General features: G+C 35.6%; 1 protein-coding gene across 1 annotated transcript in view; it reads right to left on the bottom strand.

The window, feature by feature from the left end:
- Positions 1–8,043: 8,043 nt before the first annotated feature.
- Positions 8,044–21,542, bottom strand: part of kirrel3a (kirre like nephrin family adhesion molecule 3a) — a 124,334-nt gene continuing 110,835 nt past the window's right edge. Inside the window, 8 exon segments of the mRNA XM_042733026.1 lie at positions 8,044–9,714; positions 11,394–11,402; positions 13,201–13,287; positions 14,343–14,452; positions 14,641–14,724; positions 15,716–15,823; positions 16,590–16,788; positions 18,709–18,809. Coding sequence (XP_042588960.1) covers positions 9,295–9,714; positions 11,394–11,402; positions 13,201–13,287; positions 14,343–14,452; positions 14,641–14,724; positions 15,716–15,823; positions 16,590–16,788; positions 18,709–18,809 — 1,118 coding nt within the window. The 3' untranslated portion in view covers positions 8,044–9,294.

Genomic DNA, 21,542 nt, shown 5'->3' with positions numbered 1-21,542 from the left:
AGATGTAATTGAGACCTTTGAGATTGATGTCTCATATATTTCTCCATACATAAGGCCACTGAATTTTAGAAGCTACCATATTTCTCTGCATTTGCACTGATTGTCATTTTTTTCATTTTAACCAGCTGGAATGATTGATCATATTTTTACACATCTGCATCAGAGCTACGTCATAGTCTGACATTGACATATACCTCTCTATAAAAAAGTTCTAATGAGAGTGGTGAGGCTGATTACTAATGATGGAGAAACAAAGCTTTTCGAAATTTTGAATCACTTGAATCAATTGCTTCACAAAATTATTACCATTTCAAAGTGCTCAAAACTGCATGCAAGCAACACATGCTGGTCAAAACTGTAAATCCAACAAAAACTGAGCCCATGCATTAATAATATTTTTACAAGCCAATTCCAAATGTTTTCAGGAAAGTATAATATATTAAATGTAATCTACAAATAATTCGTTGCATGTTGAAGTATGGAGGTTCTGTAAAATTAGTGTTCTTTTATTATCTAGTGTACTACAATCCAAATTCAAAATATTGGAGATAGTTGTTTCTCCCACTCCCACCCCTCTTCCTCAGACTCGACACTCACACGGGTTGCCAGATTGGGGATAAGCAACAGGAACGAGCACAATTGACAATGGAAGGCAACAAGCCTTACACTGTTAGATGATGAGTTGATTTATCTGCATTTAAATATAACTCTGGTTTTTGAGCTTTTTAAATGGATGCTGAGGCTTTTTAGGTCAAGTAAAATTTGCCATGTCTGATCCAGTTCGTTTGCTGGCTCCACCAACTGTCAACCTCGGTTTGACAAAATACTTTTGGGTAAATTGGCAGTGGGCAGAATCATACAGACGAAAACAAAAACAGACATTCCGACATGGAACGCATTTTTTGAAGTAGAATAACTGGCTGTAGCATTGTTTTCAGAAAAACAAGTATGTGAACTCAGCCCTGCTCAGAACACCCTGTGCCATAACTTTAATATCATACAGATATCCTAGCAACACCTTACTTGCTAAAACACAATAACATTGTGTTGGTTTGCAAAAAAATAAATATGAATAATCTAGTTAGTAAACTGCTGCTCAGATATTATTATGAATTTAATAATTTTCCAGAAGGTGAAGAAAAAACACCCACTTATTCTCTCTCTTCGTCTCTTCTTTTTTTTAAATGCTGATAAAGTCAACCTAATTAGTCTGTGATTGTGCAATCATGAACAGTTATTGGACCATCCTCATGTGCATAATACAAATGAAAATTAATTACAGATGGTAATTGTCAGCATTTGGTTAGCAAGCAGGTATCATGCCGTGAGGTATGTCAGACCTCATCAGGAGACAGAGACGGGGATTTGCAGCTCATCGGCTTTCATCACGCGTGATCAAGCCGTCCATCGGGGGAAGTGGGTGTTTGGCTGCTTGAGCTCTGTAAAGTTTGTTTTTGTTGTGTTTTTTTCCTCTCTGATGACATTTTGTGGTGCTATTTAATAATAACTTATCACACTGCAACTAAAAGACTCATAAGCAAGAAAAAATTTTATCCTAAATAACATAACATTAAAAATAAAATCAAATAAAATTAAAAAAGAATAAAAATAAACAAATAAAAATGAACAAAAAAACGCAAAAAGACATTTCATTTAAAGAAAACTCTTTAATTCTTCAAGATCAATTCACCACATCTGAAAGAGTTGATAACCTTAAACATCCATCTTAAAATAAATCATTACACCAGCACCAACAATAGAGGTCTGTGATTGAGAAAGATTTTATTGATCATCACCAGGGCAGTTAATGCAAAGGAACAGAAATTAGACCTCTTCCTGATTCCGCAAAAGACATTACAGAAGGACAGAGCCATTCAAAAAGCAATCAAGTTCTAAAGCAGAGCACGGTAATAAAATTGAAGTTTTACAAAAACATCTGTGTCGACCATTATGGTCATTATCTGTGAAAAATGATCAATCCGAAAGACTCTTTTAGCTGGAATGCATGACTCATTTATGAGTTATTTCAGCTGGGTAAAAAGGCTGGATGGGGGATATGGCATTCCAAAAGACAACAAAAAGAACAAAAAAAAAAAAAACACAAAAATATACATGCATATTGATTTTTATGAGGGTCCTTTGGAGACCTCAGAGACAAAATGTCAGAAGTTAGTTTGCCATCGACCAGCTCAACTGCATCTGATATTAATTACACAAAGGCAAATAGTTAAAGCAATACTGAACCTGTCCATCATCCTAAATGTCTCTCTTGAATAGGGGTAAAATCATTAGCCTATGTATGTGCTTCCTTTGTATGCACTAAAACCCGGATGACTGAGTGTCTGCCAAAATAGGCCCAATACATCACAACACACTTTGATCAGACTGTTATGACTTTTTTCTTTTTTATGCAAAACTAGATTAAAAATGCCAAAAACAGTTTTTTTTTTTTCAAGATAATGAACAGGAAGCCATTAACTAAATTAAAAATCCAGCATGATGAATAACGTAGCAGTACACTGTCATCACATGACCACCGTTATTTTAATATCATTGATAAACAATTATAGTTTTTTTTTAAATATATATATTTTGAATGAGATTGTTTTTGTTTTTATTTTATTTTTATTTATTTTTTTTGCATATTTACTAAAAGTCGTCTTTTTGTCATTTTTTTTAATTGTTTTTAATGTTTACGTAGTTTTAGTTTTAGTTTATTTTAGTTATTTTACTAAACGGAAAAGAGAGATGTTGCATTAGCAATTAGCTGAAATATTTTTTTTAATATAGATTTTATTTCAGTTTATATTTATATTAAGTAATGAAAATTATATTTTTATAGTTGTAGTTAACATTAATAAATGTACACAACCTTATCGAGTTGAATGTGAGTGGTGTCCAGTGATCATATTTGCATTCTGTTTTGTACTTTAAAACAAAAGTAACATTTGATAATTAATAAATTAAAACAGAAAAAAAAATTGCAACTCTAATTGTTTGTCTCCTTTGTCCCACTGGACAGTCAAATGCACTGCGTCACACTTTCTGACTAATGAATTTTCTTTCTTTCTTTTTTTTCTACTGACTTTTTGCCATTTTATTTGATATTGGAAAAGCCATGGGAATTAATTAAATGTTAAAAGGTCATGGAAAAAATATGATTTTTTTTTTATAGTCAGTATACATTTTTCTAGACATTTATGACATTAGACAGGCCACAAAAAGGCCCGACAAGCACAAGCACTCTGCATACGACAGGGCAATACACACAGCTCTGAAATCATAACATTTTTAGTATTTCTAGCAGGAGACTGCAAACATAACTAGAAAAACATCTTCTCCATGTCCGTTTAACATTTTAAAAATTTCCATGGGTTTCCCAGGATTGAAAATAACACTTCCCAAATATTGTAAATCCTGGTTGTGGGACAGTATTTCACATGCAGGTATTTTATGCATACAGAAAATGTGCATACTGCAAAAATAGCATAAAATAACCCATCTGTTCATTTTTTTTTCCATAAAACATTTTTTGTTTGTCATACTAAGACTGCATTTTCTCAGTTTGTTTTCAGCCTTGTATTTAGTGATAGTTGTAGGAAATTGATTAATATATTTTAACTTTAGATGGGGGTCCACTTATTTGTTCATTGTTGAGTTTTCTTTGAAAGGAAATGATGAATGAACCGAGCTGAGTTCCTCTGTCACCTGATCCGTCTCTTTTTTCCCCCTGATTTCCGAGAGCTCCACAATGTTTCTATTTGCCCTGCTCTCTAAAAGGTTAAGCAGGAAAGTCAAGCATTCGCATGTGACAGCTCAGACACCATCAGCAGCTCTGAGGTCCCTTAACCTTGTTTTGAGCAGTTTAGCGGAGAGATGATCTTGAAGAAATCACCTTATTCTTCTGTTCCTGAACTCATCTCAACTAAAGGTTGCATAGTGATTTTTTTCCCCCATTTCCTCTTGCCATATGTGCAGCAGGGGAAAAAAAAACAACACAAAGCCAGTAGATGAGCAATTTTGAATTGATGCTTTTTTTTTTTTGATGAATATATTTTGTGTTGTGCTTCTAATTGCTTTGTGCTGTTGTTGAGCAGCAGGTTGATTCTAAATGACACTTCAGTGCTTCATTACACACTGTCAAGAAAATGCTCTCAAGAAAAATTTTATAATCTTACAAAAACAATGTTCATTATCATAATTATAAACATATTCTTATTTCATTAGTACTTTTTTTGAAAATGATTTATTTTGTTTTTATTTACTGAAGCATAAGTATAGTTGTAATTTTCATCACCAGCACCACAAACTGTTCCATCTGCCTATGACATATACTAAAATATACACCAGAAATTTGATTTTCACAAGTTTAAGTTAAAAGCTTAACTTGTCAAATTAATAATGCTTCAGTAATTGCGAACACTGAAATGTGCTGCAATTCCGTCAATCTGTAATCAAAGAGAAGTTTTGAGAGTTAGTTTGGATCAACTAAACGGCAATGTCTTTACAACATTTAAAAGCTGTGCTAAAATTTGCATAACTACTTTGTTTAATGCTGGTTTATTATTGTTACTGATTTCAGATTTACTGCTTGGAAGCATCAAAGTGAACTGTTTTTTTTTTTTACACTCTCAGAAAAACAACAACAACAAGAAGGCACAAAAGCTGTCACTGGGGTGGTACTTCTTAAAAATGTACACTTTTGTACCTTTTAGGTGCTATCATATACACTTTATCGGTACCAGAATGGAACCAAAATCAGACACCCACTACCTTCCAAATAATTTAATCCTTTGGTTTTTATTTATATGTATTTTTTTTAAAAAAAAAAAATTGAAAAATTCAACAACAACACTATACTTTTTTTTTCCATTAAATGGCATAAATAATAAGAGTAGTGTGCAGTTTTGAATTCAGAAATAATGGGTCACAGCTTTGCTGGTGAGCATGAATTAGTAAAAAGTATTTTGTGGCAACAAACACAAAAACACGTCCACAATATATACTCTATATTTTCACAGCTCTCTAAAAACAATACAAACGTTTTCACAAAAAAAAAAACTACTTCAAGCAACAATCACAAATATTTCATTACGGTACCAGTTTTACCACTGAACGATTCTTTTTCTGGAAGCTCTCAAATGCATGAAATAGATATTTTTCTCTCTCTGCTGCCTTCCACAGCTCCGTGTAGATGAAAATACTTGACAAAATTAATTTTCACAACCAGTTCACACTGACTTTCACAGCTACTTATTCACAGCATTAATTAAGTTAAATTAATAATGTTTATTTATGTCTGTTTACAATACATTAATATTAATTTAGAACTTGAATGCTAAAACTAATAAATATTTATCTGATCAATAAGCGCTGTAAAAGTATGGTTTATTATTTCATAATAGCTTTCTTGGCTTTGCTGATGATATTGGTCTTAGTTAACCATAATAACCTTGGAGCAGAAAGACAAGAAATCACGTACTTTCATGAGTATTTCTCCTGTTCCTCTCAGATTGTTTCTGTTATGAATTTTCAGTACGGTTAACCACCCAGATGCACCGTGTCGTTCAGGAGGATGGAGTGCAGATAAGCGTCTCACGCAGCATTTGTAGAGATGTTTCATCATACATTCAGAGGCTCGAATCATTTTCCTGCAGGTTTCGCTGAGCGCAGGATGAGGAACGACGACGTTTATTTAGGGCTTCATATGTCATATTTCCGAGGCTCGCCGCATGCTGTGATCATCAGTTTCAGAGCGTTTGGAGGGATATAATGTAAACTTTGTCATTGTGAGCACATGCGCACAGACCCATAGGGCTATGCCACTCTGACCGTGGCTGCAGAAGTAATTTACTCAGCGCTGGACACAACAGGCAGCGCGAGCTAAGAAGTTGTGTGCGGTGTGAAGGCGCGAGCTAAGAAGTTGTGTGCGGTGTGTATTGGAGAAAATTGAAGCATTAAGCTGCCATCACTTCTGGCCGTGTGCAAAATCAATAGATGCATCCTGAAAGTGGCTGCAGAAGTAATTTACTCAGCGCTGGACACAACAGGCAAATTCTGCTCCGGAACTCAGGTCTCCCACACACACAGCGCGGCCTACTGAAGAATGTGCTGATGAAGGCTTTTCCAAATAGCTGCACTTACGAAATGTGTGACTAGATTTTCGATTAAGATGACAAAGCCGTAAGCAACAAGGACTGTAATTTAATCCAGTACAAACACGAGGCTCTGTACCTCGAGTAAGATCATCCTTTGAAGTCCATTTAGTTTCAAGACAGATCCGCCGTGGTCGGGCCAACCTTTAAAAGCCAAGATGATGGATTAAAGCCACAGCAGAACTCATTTGTATAAAGATGTTTGGAGGGTTTATGAAATATCACTAATGCTATCACGGAGAGATCATATCAGTTTTGCATTTCCTCGACCCTGTATCTGACTGCTACTTTATTCAAGGAGGGCTTTTCAGATCAGATGTAAATAGAATGATCTCAACAGTCCTTTGGATTTAATATGTTGTATTTAAAGACTCTAAAAATGGGCATTTTCTACATTTAAGCATTATGCATTAAAACACAGTCTAATTTCTACCCCGTAACTCAGGGCTTTTCAGTTCCATTCGTGGATTCTTTAATGTAGGTTAAGGGTAGCTGAATTATAAACACAGTCTAATTTCTACCCCGTAACTCAGGGCTTTTCAGTTCCATTCGTGGATTTGGTTACAAACCAGAAAGTCTTCAGAATAACCGAGTTATTACAAGCAGGGTTTCTGATTAGGGTTAAACTAAAATTGGCTGGTCCTGGACCTCCAGGAACCGTATTGTATTGCCCTGTTAATGAAAGAATCAGCTCATTAGAGTCATTCGCTTGGGACTCTGACTACCCTGGCTGCACTGCAAGTTTTTGATTCACTAAAAATGGCTAGGTCATAATAGTTATGTATGTTTTTGATTCGCTAAAAAGAACCAGCTCACATTATTAATACAGCTAATTATCAAAGACTACACTAGGTGTCAAAGGCTATGCTTCATGTTTGTTTAAGCTTATAGCTGCCGAGGATAACTTTTAAAGGAGAATTGTAGCTGAATGCTTTGTTTTTATTCCTCATCGCATTCTTTTTTTATTGAATTTTTATTGAATTTCATTAGTCGTGACCCTGAAGATTCAGCTGTGAGTGCAGCTCCTGGAAAGGTAGATATAAAAATGTACTTTTACCAAGATTAATGAAGGCTTTAAAATTGTTATTCATCATTGATATATAATACATCATTTGAATAAAATGAACATTATAAATGGCTAGTTATTTTAAAAAAACAAAAATTATAAAATCATAGTCAATCCAAAAACTCATCATTTAAAAAACAATAAATTTGAATAATCATTTTCAAACCTATAGCTCATGCATAAAATAAACAATTTTATAATCACTTTCCAACTTGCATCTCTTGAAAAGAATAGAATAAAGCAGGTTGTTTTTGCTTTTGTACTGGTACTTCTTTACATACGGAATGCAATGAAGTGAATAAAATCCATCTGTTCAAATCTGACATTGTCTTAACCAGTTGCACAGAGTGAAAAGAAATTTGGTCACTCATGTTTTTATTTCTGTGCCATTGTGCTGAGTAAGCTAAATCCAGCTGCACATATATTGTGTTATATCTCCCTGTGTTTTTGTTGTCAGTATTTGGTGTCGCTTAGATTGAACATTGTTTTTTTTAAAAGAGCAAGGAAAATCTGATATGTCCTCCCACTGATTAGTTATTAAAACTTAAAATTCAACATTGAAATAAGAAATAATGCATTGTATCAACTTAAAATATGCTCATGCTTGACTTAAAATTGTAAGTTAAGTTAACTTTATTTAAGTTTGATATCTAACTAACCGCAGGAAGCATTAGTTAAAACTTTCATAACCTATTCATTTTACAGCATGCATATTTCAGTTGGTACATGTGAGGTGACCTGCTGTTGACATAATCCGACTTGACAGGAAGTCTGTCCTTTCATAAAAAATATAAACCAAGAAAAAAAAAAGACGCCGCCTCAACTTCAATGACCACACAGCTTTCCCACACACTGTTTTATTCAACACTTATTTTGTAATCATGATTATTTGATCAGTGTGATTGCTCTGATGCACAGCTCGAGTTAAAGTTTCACTCTGAATGTTCTGCGGGCTCATCCGTTGACGGGAGGCACTTCCTTAACCAATTAAGTGATGTAAACGTTTATGCCAGACATTCAGTGGGGCTGAAGGAAAGAGAAGCTTACTTAAAACAGTGAGCTTAAACATATGGCAGCCTTAAAATAAACAGAACATCAGAACAAAAAATAATTCAATCATACTCCCACCAGAATGTGGAGTTTATGTGCAATGATGTATAGAACAACAACAACACATTGTTTGGAGGTATAAAAGAAGCTTCTAACATCAGAGCGTCTGAATTCACAGGACATGTACATACATAAACGCATTTATTAACCATGAAGTGTTTAAATGATCAGCTCACATTTAATACGCATAGAGAAAATAAAGTATTGGGATTTACATTCTGGTCTCTGGCATGTAAACACTATGATGTCCACGTTAGCAAAGCTCCTGAAGAACTCTCCACACATGCAGTTTGGCCGTGTGTGTTTTTACACATTCGCATTGGAAAATAAAACACAAAGCATGAAATCGTAAAGACGAGAGACCACACAAGGAAAGAGATGTAATTAAAAAACAGTTTAGTGCACACAAGTGAAATCTATCTTACAGAGTCCTTAGAAAAGCACAGAATGATCATTTTGAGCGACGACTTCTGGAGGATAATTTATCCTCATTTAGATCTCTTTATCAGCAGAGAAACACTGGGGTTGGCATTGAACGGACACCCTTGTGCTTTGGGCCACAGTAGAAGAACTGCTAAGCAGCCCAAGTTTGGCTCCTCAATAAAAAACAAAAATGAACACAACCCTCGAAGTTCTCCCACAGTTCCAAGTTCCTGCATGGAACAGATTAGATCGGCTCACCGTGATAGTCAATGGCCACTTTGTGGATGGACTCCTGATTGTCATGTTATGAAACAACCTCCAAGGTTTGGTTTCCCCCGCTTTCATCTCCCAAACTCTCACGTCTTCCACGAAGAACATGAGATTTAAAAAACGCGTTACTTTTTCAAAATATACAGAAAAATGAGCTTGAGAAGTCGGTAATGCCTTTCCAAGCTTGAAACGTTTGTATTTGTTCACGAATGACGCATGAAGCACAGGTGACTCACCTTTAGTGTGTAGATATGATGTTCAGTCCTCTAGTTAAACGTGCGTTTGCATTCGTTTCTGTAGCGGTCGAGTTAGGTCCGAGTTCTGGGACGATGACTGTGAGTAGTGGGATGAAGACGACACCGAGGCTTTGCTAGCTTTGTCGAACTGCACGTATCCGTCCTGCTTGCTGTAGCTGCTGACGCTGCTGTCACACTGCGTGTCCTGGAACGAGCTGGAATCGCTGAGCGATCCCCTCTGAAACTCACGTTCGCACAACTCGATGGAGCTGCTGCCCATTCCCAGAACGAAACGCTGGCTGTAGTCATATAGTCGGTTGGGACCGGCGCCCAGTGTGTTGTAAATGTTGGTGTAAGACATGCCGGTGGGGACGCGGTGTTTTCCGAGGGTTGCTGTGGCAGGGTTTCGGACCTCTGTGTTCGGGTTGGCTGTCAGCAATATGTAATATCCCTTCTTCTCATCCAAGTTATACACAAATAAATATAATCCATCACTGAATTAATAGAAATAAATAAATACATTTCATCAATCACTGAATTATTTGCACAACTTTTATGCAAATGTGCCATAGGTAAAAGAGTGACCATGTATATGTAAATTATGCAAGCACTTATGGTACATTCACACGGAGCGTCAGCGTCAACATTTGATGGAGGGCGTTTCTGAAGCTTGGAGCTGATGTGACAATCATAGTGACAACAGCCAATCACATTAGTTTTCTGTAGTTGCATTATCGTGATTGGCCAGCGTCTGCACCAGGGTATTTGTATAAAGCAATCTGATTGGCAACGCAACGAACCCACAATTCAGTTCAGCAACGATTGACGTCACTCCATTCAAAGTAAATGAGAGGCGTTTGGAAGATTATACACTGAAAAAAAATTATACTACACTTTTTAAGGAAAGTGGTTGCAAACAATTTATTTTAGCTATGTTTAAATAAAAAAAGTTAAAAGTTAGTAAACTAAATGTGTTTATTTAAATGTAGCTAATATAAATTGATTGCAACCACTTACCTTAAAAATTTTGTAAATTCAATGAATCATTTTTTTTCAGTGTATCTGCCAGGTAATTGTAACTTTCTGTCTCACAATTCAGTTTTTTTCTTACAATTCTGAGAAAAATAAAAGTATGAAAGTCAATATATACATTTACAATTAAGGGAAAAAGTCTTAATTGTGAGCTATAACTTGCGATTCTAAGAAGAAATTCTGAATTGTGAGATATAAACTAAATAAATAAAGCTTGTTTTCAACCACAAAAAAAGGTAATAGTGGCTTTTAAACTTGTAATTCTGAGTTTATAACTCGCAATTCTTACTTTTCTCATAAATGCAAGAAAAAAGTCAGAATTGTGAGATATAAATTGAGAATTGTGAGAAAAACAGGTTTTTTTTTCTGCAAGGGAATAAAAAAAATATTGAAATAAAGGTAATTGCAACTTTTTATTTTGCAATTCTGAGTTTATGCCTCAAAATACCTCAAGGACATCTGAATTGTGAGAAAAAAGTCAGAGTTTGTGAGATATAAACTCTGAAATCACAAGTTTGAAAAGAAGAAAAGAAAAAATCTTCCACAATTATTATTTTATTTTTTTTTAAAGTCTGAATTGTGAGATAAGAATTCACAATGACCTTTTTTATTATGTGAGGGAAATAAGACAAAACAGGCTTTTTGCACTGAAATGCCATGCTAAATAAACCATTTAATTAATTCTCACCCCGAAGTAGTCAATGAATCATTAACACATCAAATTAATCTTTCTCTTTTTGTTTTTCTTATTGTTTTTGTTGGCATTTCGCTGGATGTTTATATGAAGCTTGTCGTCAAATTAATCTGTTTATCTAAAGTCTGTTAGCACAATTATTCATTTTAGCAAACAATTATTGATATATTACAGGACTTTTACAGTATATACTTTCAGCTTGAATTAAAAGCAAAATGAGAGAAAGAGTAATAGGAAACTGTAATTTTCCTCTCATGTATTTGTAAGCTGTAAAAAGCCAAGGTCAAGTTCAGCTCACACTAATTATAGGCAGTGTGACATGGAAATTAGGGAACAGACTGATAACTGTCCCACGCTAAGAAGATTACATGGTTTAGTGGTGTGAAACAGTCATCTCCAGCATAAACAGTCAAATCCTGTTATCAGCTAATTAAATGGGCCTTGACGATTCATGTCGGCATTAAATATGCGAAATAATCTCCATAAAATTCACTCACATTTTATTTTTGGCCAGTTTCTATATAGATAACATATATCTCTCGCTTTCTCTTTTTAATCCTAGCGACCTTGTAGGAACACTGAGGTGAAATAACTCAGGGATTCCTGAAAAAAAACAGTATGGTGTGCACTTTCACTGCTGTCAGAGTCAAGGCCGAACATCTCTGAATCTCGAATGAGGGCCAGTGGCTTAATCATACTGGATGGAATGGAATATTTGAAGACTGAGAGATGATGATGGTTTTGCCATGGAGAGATTGTTAAGGCAGGTATGGTTGTTGGGAGAAAACAAGATGACCAACTCGATTTTTACATTTCCTGAAGAAAATCTGACTGGTGCCTCAGAACTCAAAGCAACTGGACTGATACTGTTTCCAAGTCTCTATGATATTCTAGTTTCTCTATGATATTCTAGTTTTTACATTTAACTGAGAAACTTTGTTTGCTTAAGTGTTGCATTCTCTCAAGAAACTTTGTTCTCTTTATAAAAGTTTTGTGTTCCCTCTAAAAATGTTGTGTCAGCTTTGCAGGTGTTTTGCGTTTCCATAATAAATGTTGCATTCTGATCACAAAAGTTTTGCATTCCCTCAAGTAACCTTGCACTCCATTTGCAAAAGTTTTGCGTTCTCCTGAAAAACTTTGCTTTATCTTTGCAAAAGTTTTGCTTTCCCCTACGAAAATTAGTGCTCTATTCGCAAACGTTTTGTGTTCCCCTGAGAAACTTTGCGTTCTCTTTGCCAAAGTTTTGTATTCCCATGAGAAACTTTGCATTCTCTTTGGAACAGTTCTTTATTTCCCTAGGAAACTGTCATCTTTTTGCAAAAGTTCCTACAAGCAACAGTGTGATCAGCAAGCCCACGATTCACCATTTATGTAAATCAAACGAGTTACATGAGTATGTTTAATATTGATGGTAAAGAATAGACATGTTCATAAATCTCTGACGCAAAGTCTAAAATCCTAAAAACCCTTGGGTAATTTTTATTCTAAATGATGTAGGTTAGTTTTACAAAAAATCCATCAAAAAAAATCAATTCAAAATATACTATCTAAATAAATTAATACTATTTAAATAAATAAAAATCTAAAGGAAAGTAGATGTTGTTTTATTTTTGATAAATTTGTTCCTCTCTGTAAATGCGACTCAGTAGGCAGTCACAAAACAAAGTTTCCATTTCTGGTTAGTTACGCTTGCCTTAGCAAATATGACTATTGATGGACGCTTTGTCTTAAATGTGCAATTTGCAAAGATCCTAACAAGTCATTGAAATATTGAGCTTTTGAAATGATCTGAAAGGCTGAAAAGTTCCAGACAAAAGTTCCAGACTGAAGTCTAGCCAAACAGCATTCATTAAACGAATTAGCATGCACATTCTACCAAATGCCCCAGTACTTCTCAATTACCAGAGGATATAATGAAAACTTGGGCTCTGGAGATCTGACATGCAGTCAGTCATTATGACAACACGTCCATTTGTGAACATTTCTATAATGGACTCTGTAAAGAAAAAGAACATGGAAAGGAATTCTGAAAAAGTCAGAGAGCGAGAGTTCCCACAACTCTGCTTTATTAGATTCTGTGAGATTACGCGGCTGTTCTATTAAATCTGTTTTTTATGAGTATGATGGAGAAATGACTCTCTGGGGTTCTTTAATGGTGACAGATGTGAGTCCTGCAGAGTTCTCCCCCCTTCTCTCCATCCCTCTGTTCATCACCTTAATGTGCTGTAGCTCCCTCTCCTCCTCCTGCAGGACCTCCAACTGTTTCAACACAGACTCTTGCTGAAACTCCGATCGCTCCATCTAAAAGCAGAAAGAGAGAAAGTGAGATGATGCAGTAGATGTGTGACTGGTATTGATTTCAGCCTGTAAGCATGTACAAGAGAATTTCAGCATCCAGCAAGAACGGAAATTCCCTCAAAGCTCAGGTCTGATCTGAACCCGGTCAAAGTTCAAGGATGCTGCAGTGCTGCACTGTGATTTGAGTGCTGCAGGGGAAAAGGCAAAGGGAGACTAAAAGAAAAGTCATGTTCTTACGAACAATGTCACATTAACGAAATTTTGTGCAAAAACAGGTCCAATGTACTGCATAATAGCCCACACAATTCTCAGTTTAAAAATGAGCAGTTTTGTGTACTTTGCAACTTGAAAATGAGCAACATCTGCATGGGAAAATTTTTCACCCTCACACGAAACTCGCAGATTCCTATTGGAATGACTCAATTTCACACAGAAAAAAAACAACAAGCAATTCTAAATGCAAAATTACCATCAAATAAAAAATGTAATTAAAACATGTCAAATCCTACCTCGATGTGGGCATGTCCAGCAACTCAACAAGGTTGAGAAAAGTGTAGCTTTATGCAAATGAACAGCAATTCTTTATGCAAAAGATTCAGCCTCTACTAATTTTAACAAAGACATGATCCTTCCTCTTCGAGATTTGGCTGATATGCAGGCACATGATAAAATATGCTCTGTGGGAAAACGCACTGCTATGATTTATATAAAAACACTTTCCTCACCAGAATGTACGGTACAGTAAAAAACATTACTTTTCAAAATAGAATTAAGTCTTATTTTTATTGGCAATGCATCTCATTTGAAAACAGTTGCACAGGGCATCTAGGGAACATCTACTAACAACCAAACAAAAGGCTTCAGGAAGAAAAGCATTGACCTTGCAGATTTGAAGCATATGCACATGTACTCAAACCCATCTAGCTTGACTTTGATACTCCATAGGAGGCAACTTGCATTTAGAGCTGTTCACATCAGATTATCTGAAATGAATGCTCGAACCAGATGTAAAGGAAGTCAGAGAGAATTGAAGAGGGAGGTTAGGAGTGCAAACTCACCATCATTTGCTTCATGTTGCCATGTTCTTCCGGTTCTCTGGTTGCGTTATGGTCCTTATGGACAATCTCCACTCTGATGTCGTTTTTAGCAGATACAACCCCTTTGAGATCTGGCAGAAATCGTTCTGATTAGCCATGGTGATGAGAACCACACTACATCCTACAGCTTCCGCTGAGCTTTGACATGATTCTGAATATCCCTTCACACACTCGCAAACATGCAGCAATCGCTCGTGAACAACATGCATGTCTATATTTTCCCAGAACCTGGCCACTAAGAGGTGATAGAAGGGCTTACTTTCACTTTTTAACGTGCCGGAGAGCTCTCGCTGCCGAGAAGAGAGGGACACTGGGAGTGATGACATCACCAGGTGCATGTCCTCTGTGGTGCACGGTCACAACATGCGAAGAAAGAAATATCACTTGTTAAAAAATGAGGTCTTTACAGTCCTGGCCAGATAAAGTCAGGGGCTTGCCGCTTAATGGAGGCAATTTGCGAAAGGCAAGATAAGACAATAAAGACCTCAGATAGACTAAGACGTGAGTGAGGTGAAGTGTTGGGGAAGCTACTCTGAAAATGTGGCTTGCAGAGCTTTAAGCTACGGGTAAGTTGAAGTAGTTAAACTAATATCAATTCTCCTTTTTGAACTCATGTAGCTGCATTACATGTTAAATTAGCTAACTACACTGAACTAACCATACGGTTTCAAAAATGTATGAACTTCAAACTATAATGTAAGTCACAAGCGGAGTGATTTGCTTAAAAGAATAAATCTTTATATATACAGTGCTGTTTGGGGTCAGTAATTTTTTTTTGGAAAGAAAATTATATTTTTATTCAGCATGAATGCAGTAAATTTGTAAATGTAAAACATTTTATTTAATTCTTTAGATTAAAAATGAGAATCTAGTTATGGTGGTATATAACTATTAAACAACTATTAAAATTAAAGACTACATTATTAACATAACTGAATAAAAACAGTGATAAATGGCAATTTTTTTTGTAATTATTTATTTATTATTAAATTATATTCATTTCAGACATTCCTTTAGGCTTTGTACAATATAATACAAAAAGAGTAATGTAGTGTATTGTCATGCTACACTGCTAATTGTTGAAAGAACAACTTATTGGAAAACAAGACTAATTTGACAACATCTGAGTAGCTGTTATGCTACGGAAAAAGTAGTTAAGCGGCGCTCCTTTTAATTAGATACTCCAACACTTTTGTGCATGTGTGGATAAAGTCGTGCTACATGGTGCAACACAGCGTCACAAGTTGAGTCTAAAAACGGTGGGTGTCTCAGTGGACATGCGGTGCGAGTCGCCTCTGTGTTTCTGTCTCTGTAGAAACAATGAGCTCACTTACTCCTCTGCAGTCGAGCGCAGCAGAAAGCCCCCAGGGTCCCAATGAGGACGATGAGAGCCAGGAAAGCTCCCACTGCAACCCCAATGATGACGGCCAAGCGCAAAGACCCTGAGGAGAACACAGAACCGCTGGGATCATCAAACAACCAGAGACAGAACGTAGAAGCCAAGCAACATGTGCACAGTCCCGATCAGGAACCTGTTTGTCACTTGAGGAGACATAATGAAGTCGTGTTCCAACAGTCTTCCATTAAGTCCTATGGGAATGAGCTGACCTCTTTGAATAACTCAGCTCTGCACCTTGGGAGTCAGCTTTACTAGAGGAAAATGGGCCAGTATTTGAATAAAAAAATACCATCTAATTTCATTTAAATATTTCAAAGAAATCATAAAGGCAAGTAAAAAGGATTAAGGGCTGTTTAAATTAGGTTACAAAAGGAAGTTATGAATATGTCAGAATTCCATTAAGGTAATCCACATATTTAAGTAGATGAAATTTACCTGAATAAACAGACTATGATCCAGTCTTTGCCCTAATGCTCTGAAAAATCAAGTCACTGCAAGACGTGAGTAAAACTCACTCACACACAAATGAGGCATTTAACACCGTGTCCTAACCAGATGCGACGTGACCTGCATTAAAAGGTATCTTTTCCAAGTTAATCAGAATTTTTGTCCTAACTAGCTGTGACGGCGATATGCAGTGAGCTACAGCAGAATCTATTTTAGAAACAGTTTCAATTTCTGCAACATTGTGGCCAGAACTACAGTATTCAAACTACGGCAATAATAATCTCAAGTACTGATTAATTGCTTTATTTAATGTTATATTTTGCAGTTTGGTTGTTTAGGATGCGGTGTAAATTGATTTTTACCTTGCTCTTTAAGGCGAATGATCTCCGTGTCAGAGCCGAAACTGTTCCATGCGGTGCAGTTGTAGATGGTTTGGAAGTCAGCAGGAACGATGTTGCTCATGGTGAGGGTGGAGATGACACCATCCTCTGTGCTCACGGTCTCCACCGTATAACGGCCCGATGTTCCTGATTCTAGCACTGTTTCTTTCCATGACCATGCCTGCATAAAATAGAAGCATTAACGATTATATAATGCTTATGAAGTAAGTAATGCTAAAAAATAAACCAATTTTATGGGCTTACTTTCTATTGCAAAGTTTTTGCAACTTCCAGGAACACAAGTAAAGCAACTCAGTGCTGTTTTGTTATTATGACATGCTGTTTTTTTTTTTTTTTCATTCCATTCATAAGTCAAACCCACAAGCGCAGCAGGTCAGTTGAATTAATGCACTTTTTAGTTCAAATAGTCCTAGGCTGAAAAAATGCTTTTGCGGTTCAGACCATTCAGCCTCTTCCCAGCATGCATCGGGACATGAATAATTAATACGGTTGCACTGTCTGACGGTTTGCCAATTTGATTTACACTCGTTGTCCTGTGATGTCAGGAGGAGTTTGTTCCTCTATTTAAAGTGATTGATCGTTTCATACACCAAGTGTTGAAGGTCTGTGTGTGGTGGTATTTCAAAAGTTTTTTTCACCATTTTAGTATAATGAGCACCATGATCTAACTTAAAAAACACAAGATAATGAGCACTTTAGTCTTCATAACGTACATTTCCCTTAGAAAACAGGAGATTGGGCATAAAATTAAATGAACAGTTTGTAACCATGTAAATACAGGAAACAATTTACACTGAACTATTGCGGGTTACTGTAATTAGTACTGTAATGAGTTAAAATTACAGCATATGTCACGGAAACTTGACATTTTAAGTTCAATCAAAACATTTAATTAAAAAAAGAAAATGAATTCAACCAGTAAAAAAAGAAAAACATGTATCTTCATTAAAGTTTTGAATACTTTTTTTTTTTACAGTCCACACGTCTAGAAATTGCACACACAACCACACATACAGTTTGTGAATCAGAGTTAAAGAAACTCAATTCACTGAAATAAATCCAAACACTCAAGCTATAAATCCTTTTTAATAGATCTTCAATGTTTTAAAAGATCTGTTCAATGCATAAAAAGTCTAAAAGCATTAAATCTTTTTCATTGCACCTCTTAACAGTTTTTCACCTAAACAGACAGACAGAAGGTAGTCTCAAGTAGCCAGACTCTAGCCTTATTCTGGCTTAGAACTGACCATTTAGACATAAAAGGAACCACATGACCAACATGTAAAATGACCAACCACGGTTCACTTTCGACTTAGGAAACAGATAAATATAAAATGAAACCTGATTTTACAACTATGTTATTACACCATCATTCAAAAGTCTGGGTTTGGCAAGGCTTTAAATTTTTTATTTTTTTTGAAAGAAGTCTCTTAAGCTCACCGAGGCTGCATTTGTTTGATCAAAAATACAATAAAACATAACACTAAAATTTAAATGAACTGTCTTCTATCTAATATATTTTAAAACCAAATTATTCCTGTGATCCAAAGCTGAATTTTCAGCGTCATTACTCCAGTCTGCAGTACACACAAATCTGAAAAAATCCTTCTAATATGCTGATTTGTTGCACAAGAAGCATTACTTATTATTATCAATGTCGATAACAGTTGTGTTGATTAATATTTTGGTGGAAACCATCATAATTTTTTTAGGATTCTTTGATAAATATAAAAGATCAACATTATTTGAAATATAAATCTTTTTATAAGAATATTAATGTATTTACTGCCCTTTTTAATCAATTTAATTCACCTTTGCTGAACTAAAGTATTAATTTCTTTAAAATCTTACTGCCCTCAAACTTTACAGTAGTGTATATAAATATTATTATTATTAACATTTTAAAATCATATTTTAATAATATTATTTAAGTAAATAAACATTAAATACTAGATTTGAAAACTACTGACATGATTGAGATATATCTGACCACTAAATGTTGATTTGACCATCTCTAATATGATTCAGGAATATTTGACCACTGAATACAAAGGTAGTTGGAGGGACAGATAGAACTCACAATGCGGTCTGGAGGAGGGGTGCTGCGGATGAAACACTTGATCTGGCCCTTCTCCCCGTACAGAGCCTGCTGTGTCTGTGTGCTGGAGATGGTGGGAGGCCCTGAAACAAACAACAGACTGTCAAGCTCCCTGTCTGACAGCTGAACCGCCTGCACACCACATCAGCACACATCCTTCCTGAGAACAGAGATGACAGGACATACGCTCCTGTTTTCATGATCTCCAAACTGGTTATGATGACCTCTTAAGATCAGGTGTAAGATTTAAGAATCAGGGACAAACTTTTGCATGCGTTATTTCACTGCTTCTTATTCACTGACCGTCCACAACCAGTCACCTTTCTATGTAAACATCCTTTCTATGTAAATTAGGCTCATTATAGATTGTGGCTTATGCACAAAACTCAGTGCTATTTGATTGGCACAATTTTCATCATTATGGTAAATGAAATTTCCTTTAAAAGAGATGTTCATGTACATTTTCCTATTCACCATTGATCACTGCAGCCCTAATTCATCAAATGATGGAAAAGAGCATTATAACCAGGCACACTTCCAGAAAAAAAAAAAAAAAACAGATTCAGGTGTCTGAATTGTTAGATTTTGTGACCTTATTCACAATGTTACCTGATTTGCATATTTTGTTAAGTGAATCAGGCACTTAAACAAAAAGAGAGTATGTGCAAATTAGCAGACAAATATAAAATCAACAAACAAACACTTTACAAACAAAATCAAAAAACACATGACAAAAAAAAAAAAAATAGTTATTGAGAAAAAAAAAACATAGGGTGTGTTTTTACTGAATTTATTACAAAAGGTTTTTCACACAATTAATATTTTTCATAGTGATGTCATTCTAAATTTCTCCAAATCTGTTCCCATGAAGAAACAAACTCATATACATATTAGATGGCCAGAGGTCAGAGGTCAACTATTATTTTTAAAATGTAAGTAAAACTTAAAAATGACACATGCACGGATGAACCATTCACAATAAGATCAATAGGATGCATTTAGAAAAGATAGGTTATTTTCATTCAATTTCATACTGACATGAACTTTTCTTCGTCATAGCTATTTTTCACAAATGCACCAAAGAGAGCTAAGGAGGGTGTTAAGATTTGTTATTCACTGAATAACAACTTAAATTTCATATCATATGACTTCAGAAGACTTGAACATGGATTTCATGGACCACTTTTAAGTTTTTTTTTTTTTTTTGTCATTTTGGAGCTTGACAGTTCCAGTGCTCATTATATTGAAAAGTGGCAAGGTATTCTCCAACAATTTACATTTTGTGCTCCACTGAAGAAAGGCATACGAGGTTGGAATGACATGAGGGTGAGTAAATAATGACTGAATTCTCATTTTTTGATGAGCTAGTCATTTAACTCTTCCCACTGCATCTTATTCAACTGAAAATAATGCTTAGGGTAAACTTCATAATTTCAAAAATAATTAAAAGTGAAAGAAAAGGGGGAGATAAAATCATAATAAAAACAATCATAACTTTTCCATTTCTCCTTCCACAGCAGATTGAAATTGAGGTCCATTATGTGTGTCTATACGAAAACAGATTTTCATTTTAATTGGAATTCGGGTGTCTCAGTGCGCGAGTACTATCCCATCAATTACAGATCCCAGCAGCATGCAGGAGTCTTCTGTACACTGAAGCTCCGTCTCTCTAGAGAGAGCGAGACAATGCTCTCGCTTTCCCCGGCACCCTCTTAATCACACGCACACTCAAAGGCTGCAGTCGGGCAGAGGGGTGGGATGCTTTTTCTGTGCTCTTCCAGCAGCAGCCTGTTCAGATCGTGTCCTCTTGGGGAGCCAAACAAATCTGACAGGGGATCATGGCCATAAATGAGGGCTGTAATTAAACAGCTTTATCTCTCAGGCTCAGACGGGAAATGAGCGGAGAAAGGAGAGAGAGCGGGATGTGAGACCGAACCGCACGAGGAAGGTGCAGTCACGCGTCTCACTCCGTGCCTGGCAAGGCCTGATCATCTACTACAACTGACTCATAAAACATAAAGCCTCATAACCCATAAAAATAAAACAAAAATAATAAAAATAAAAATAACAAAAAAAAAATAATAAAAAATACATAAACATACAATAAAAAATACAATCCAATTCTGTAAAAGACAACAAACAACAATTATCTGCAAAAAATAAAACATTCTTTTTCCCACTTCCAAAAACGTTATACTACCATAAAATTACATGTAATGTCCAATGCAGATTTAAACTGTATATATTAGGGGAACTTACCGTTAACCATTTAACAGGTTTTTACTGTAGCATTTTTACAGTCTTTTACCATTAGGTTCATGGTCATTTTTCACTAGGGGGCCTCAGCAAACCTTCAAGGGCTAAATGCATTTAAATTTATTAAAATTAGTAATCATAATAATTAATTCAACTTACAAGCAATAAAACAAGTATGTACTGAAAAAATCTTACAGCATATATTGAGGGGTCAAAAAAGTTGAAAACCACTGCAATAAAAGCTGTAGCTGGGTCGCATTTGGTTGCATTCTATTTTGCGATTTAACCTGACCTCTCTTGTTTGTGCTTCAAACATTATCATTCATCCTTTCTTCACTTTCGGCTTCTAGCAAGTAAAAAGAATCATCTAATGGGTGGACAGAAAGCAGCAGAAGTTAGAGGGGCGGCAGGGAGCTGTTCAGAAAATGTTATGGGTGGTTCTCGGACACAATTTGTTGTTAATGAGCATGAAAAATACCTTAGAATGGTCACAAACTTCATTCAACAACACTTCAGTAACAAGCTTCTGAAATTGCATTCTGAGTTGTTAATGAGTATTT

Source organism: Cyprinus carpio, chromosome B10 (assembly GCF_018340385.1).
Source record: "Cyprinus carpio isolate SPL01 chromosome B10, ASM1834038v1, whole genome shotgun sequence".
In the NCBI taxonomy this organism is placed as follows: domain Eukaryota; kingdom Metazoa; phylum Chordata; class Actinopteri; order Cypriniformes; family Cyprinidae; genus Cyprinus; species Cyprinus carpio.
This window is presented reverse-complemented; position numbering and strand designations above follow the sequence as displayed.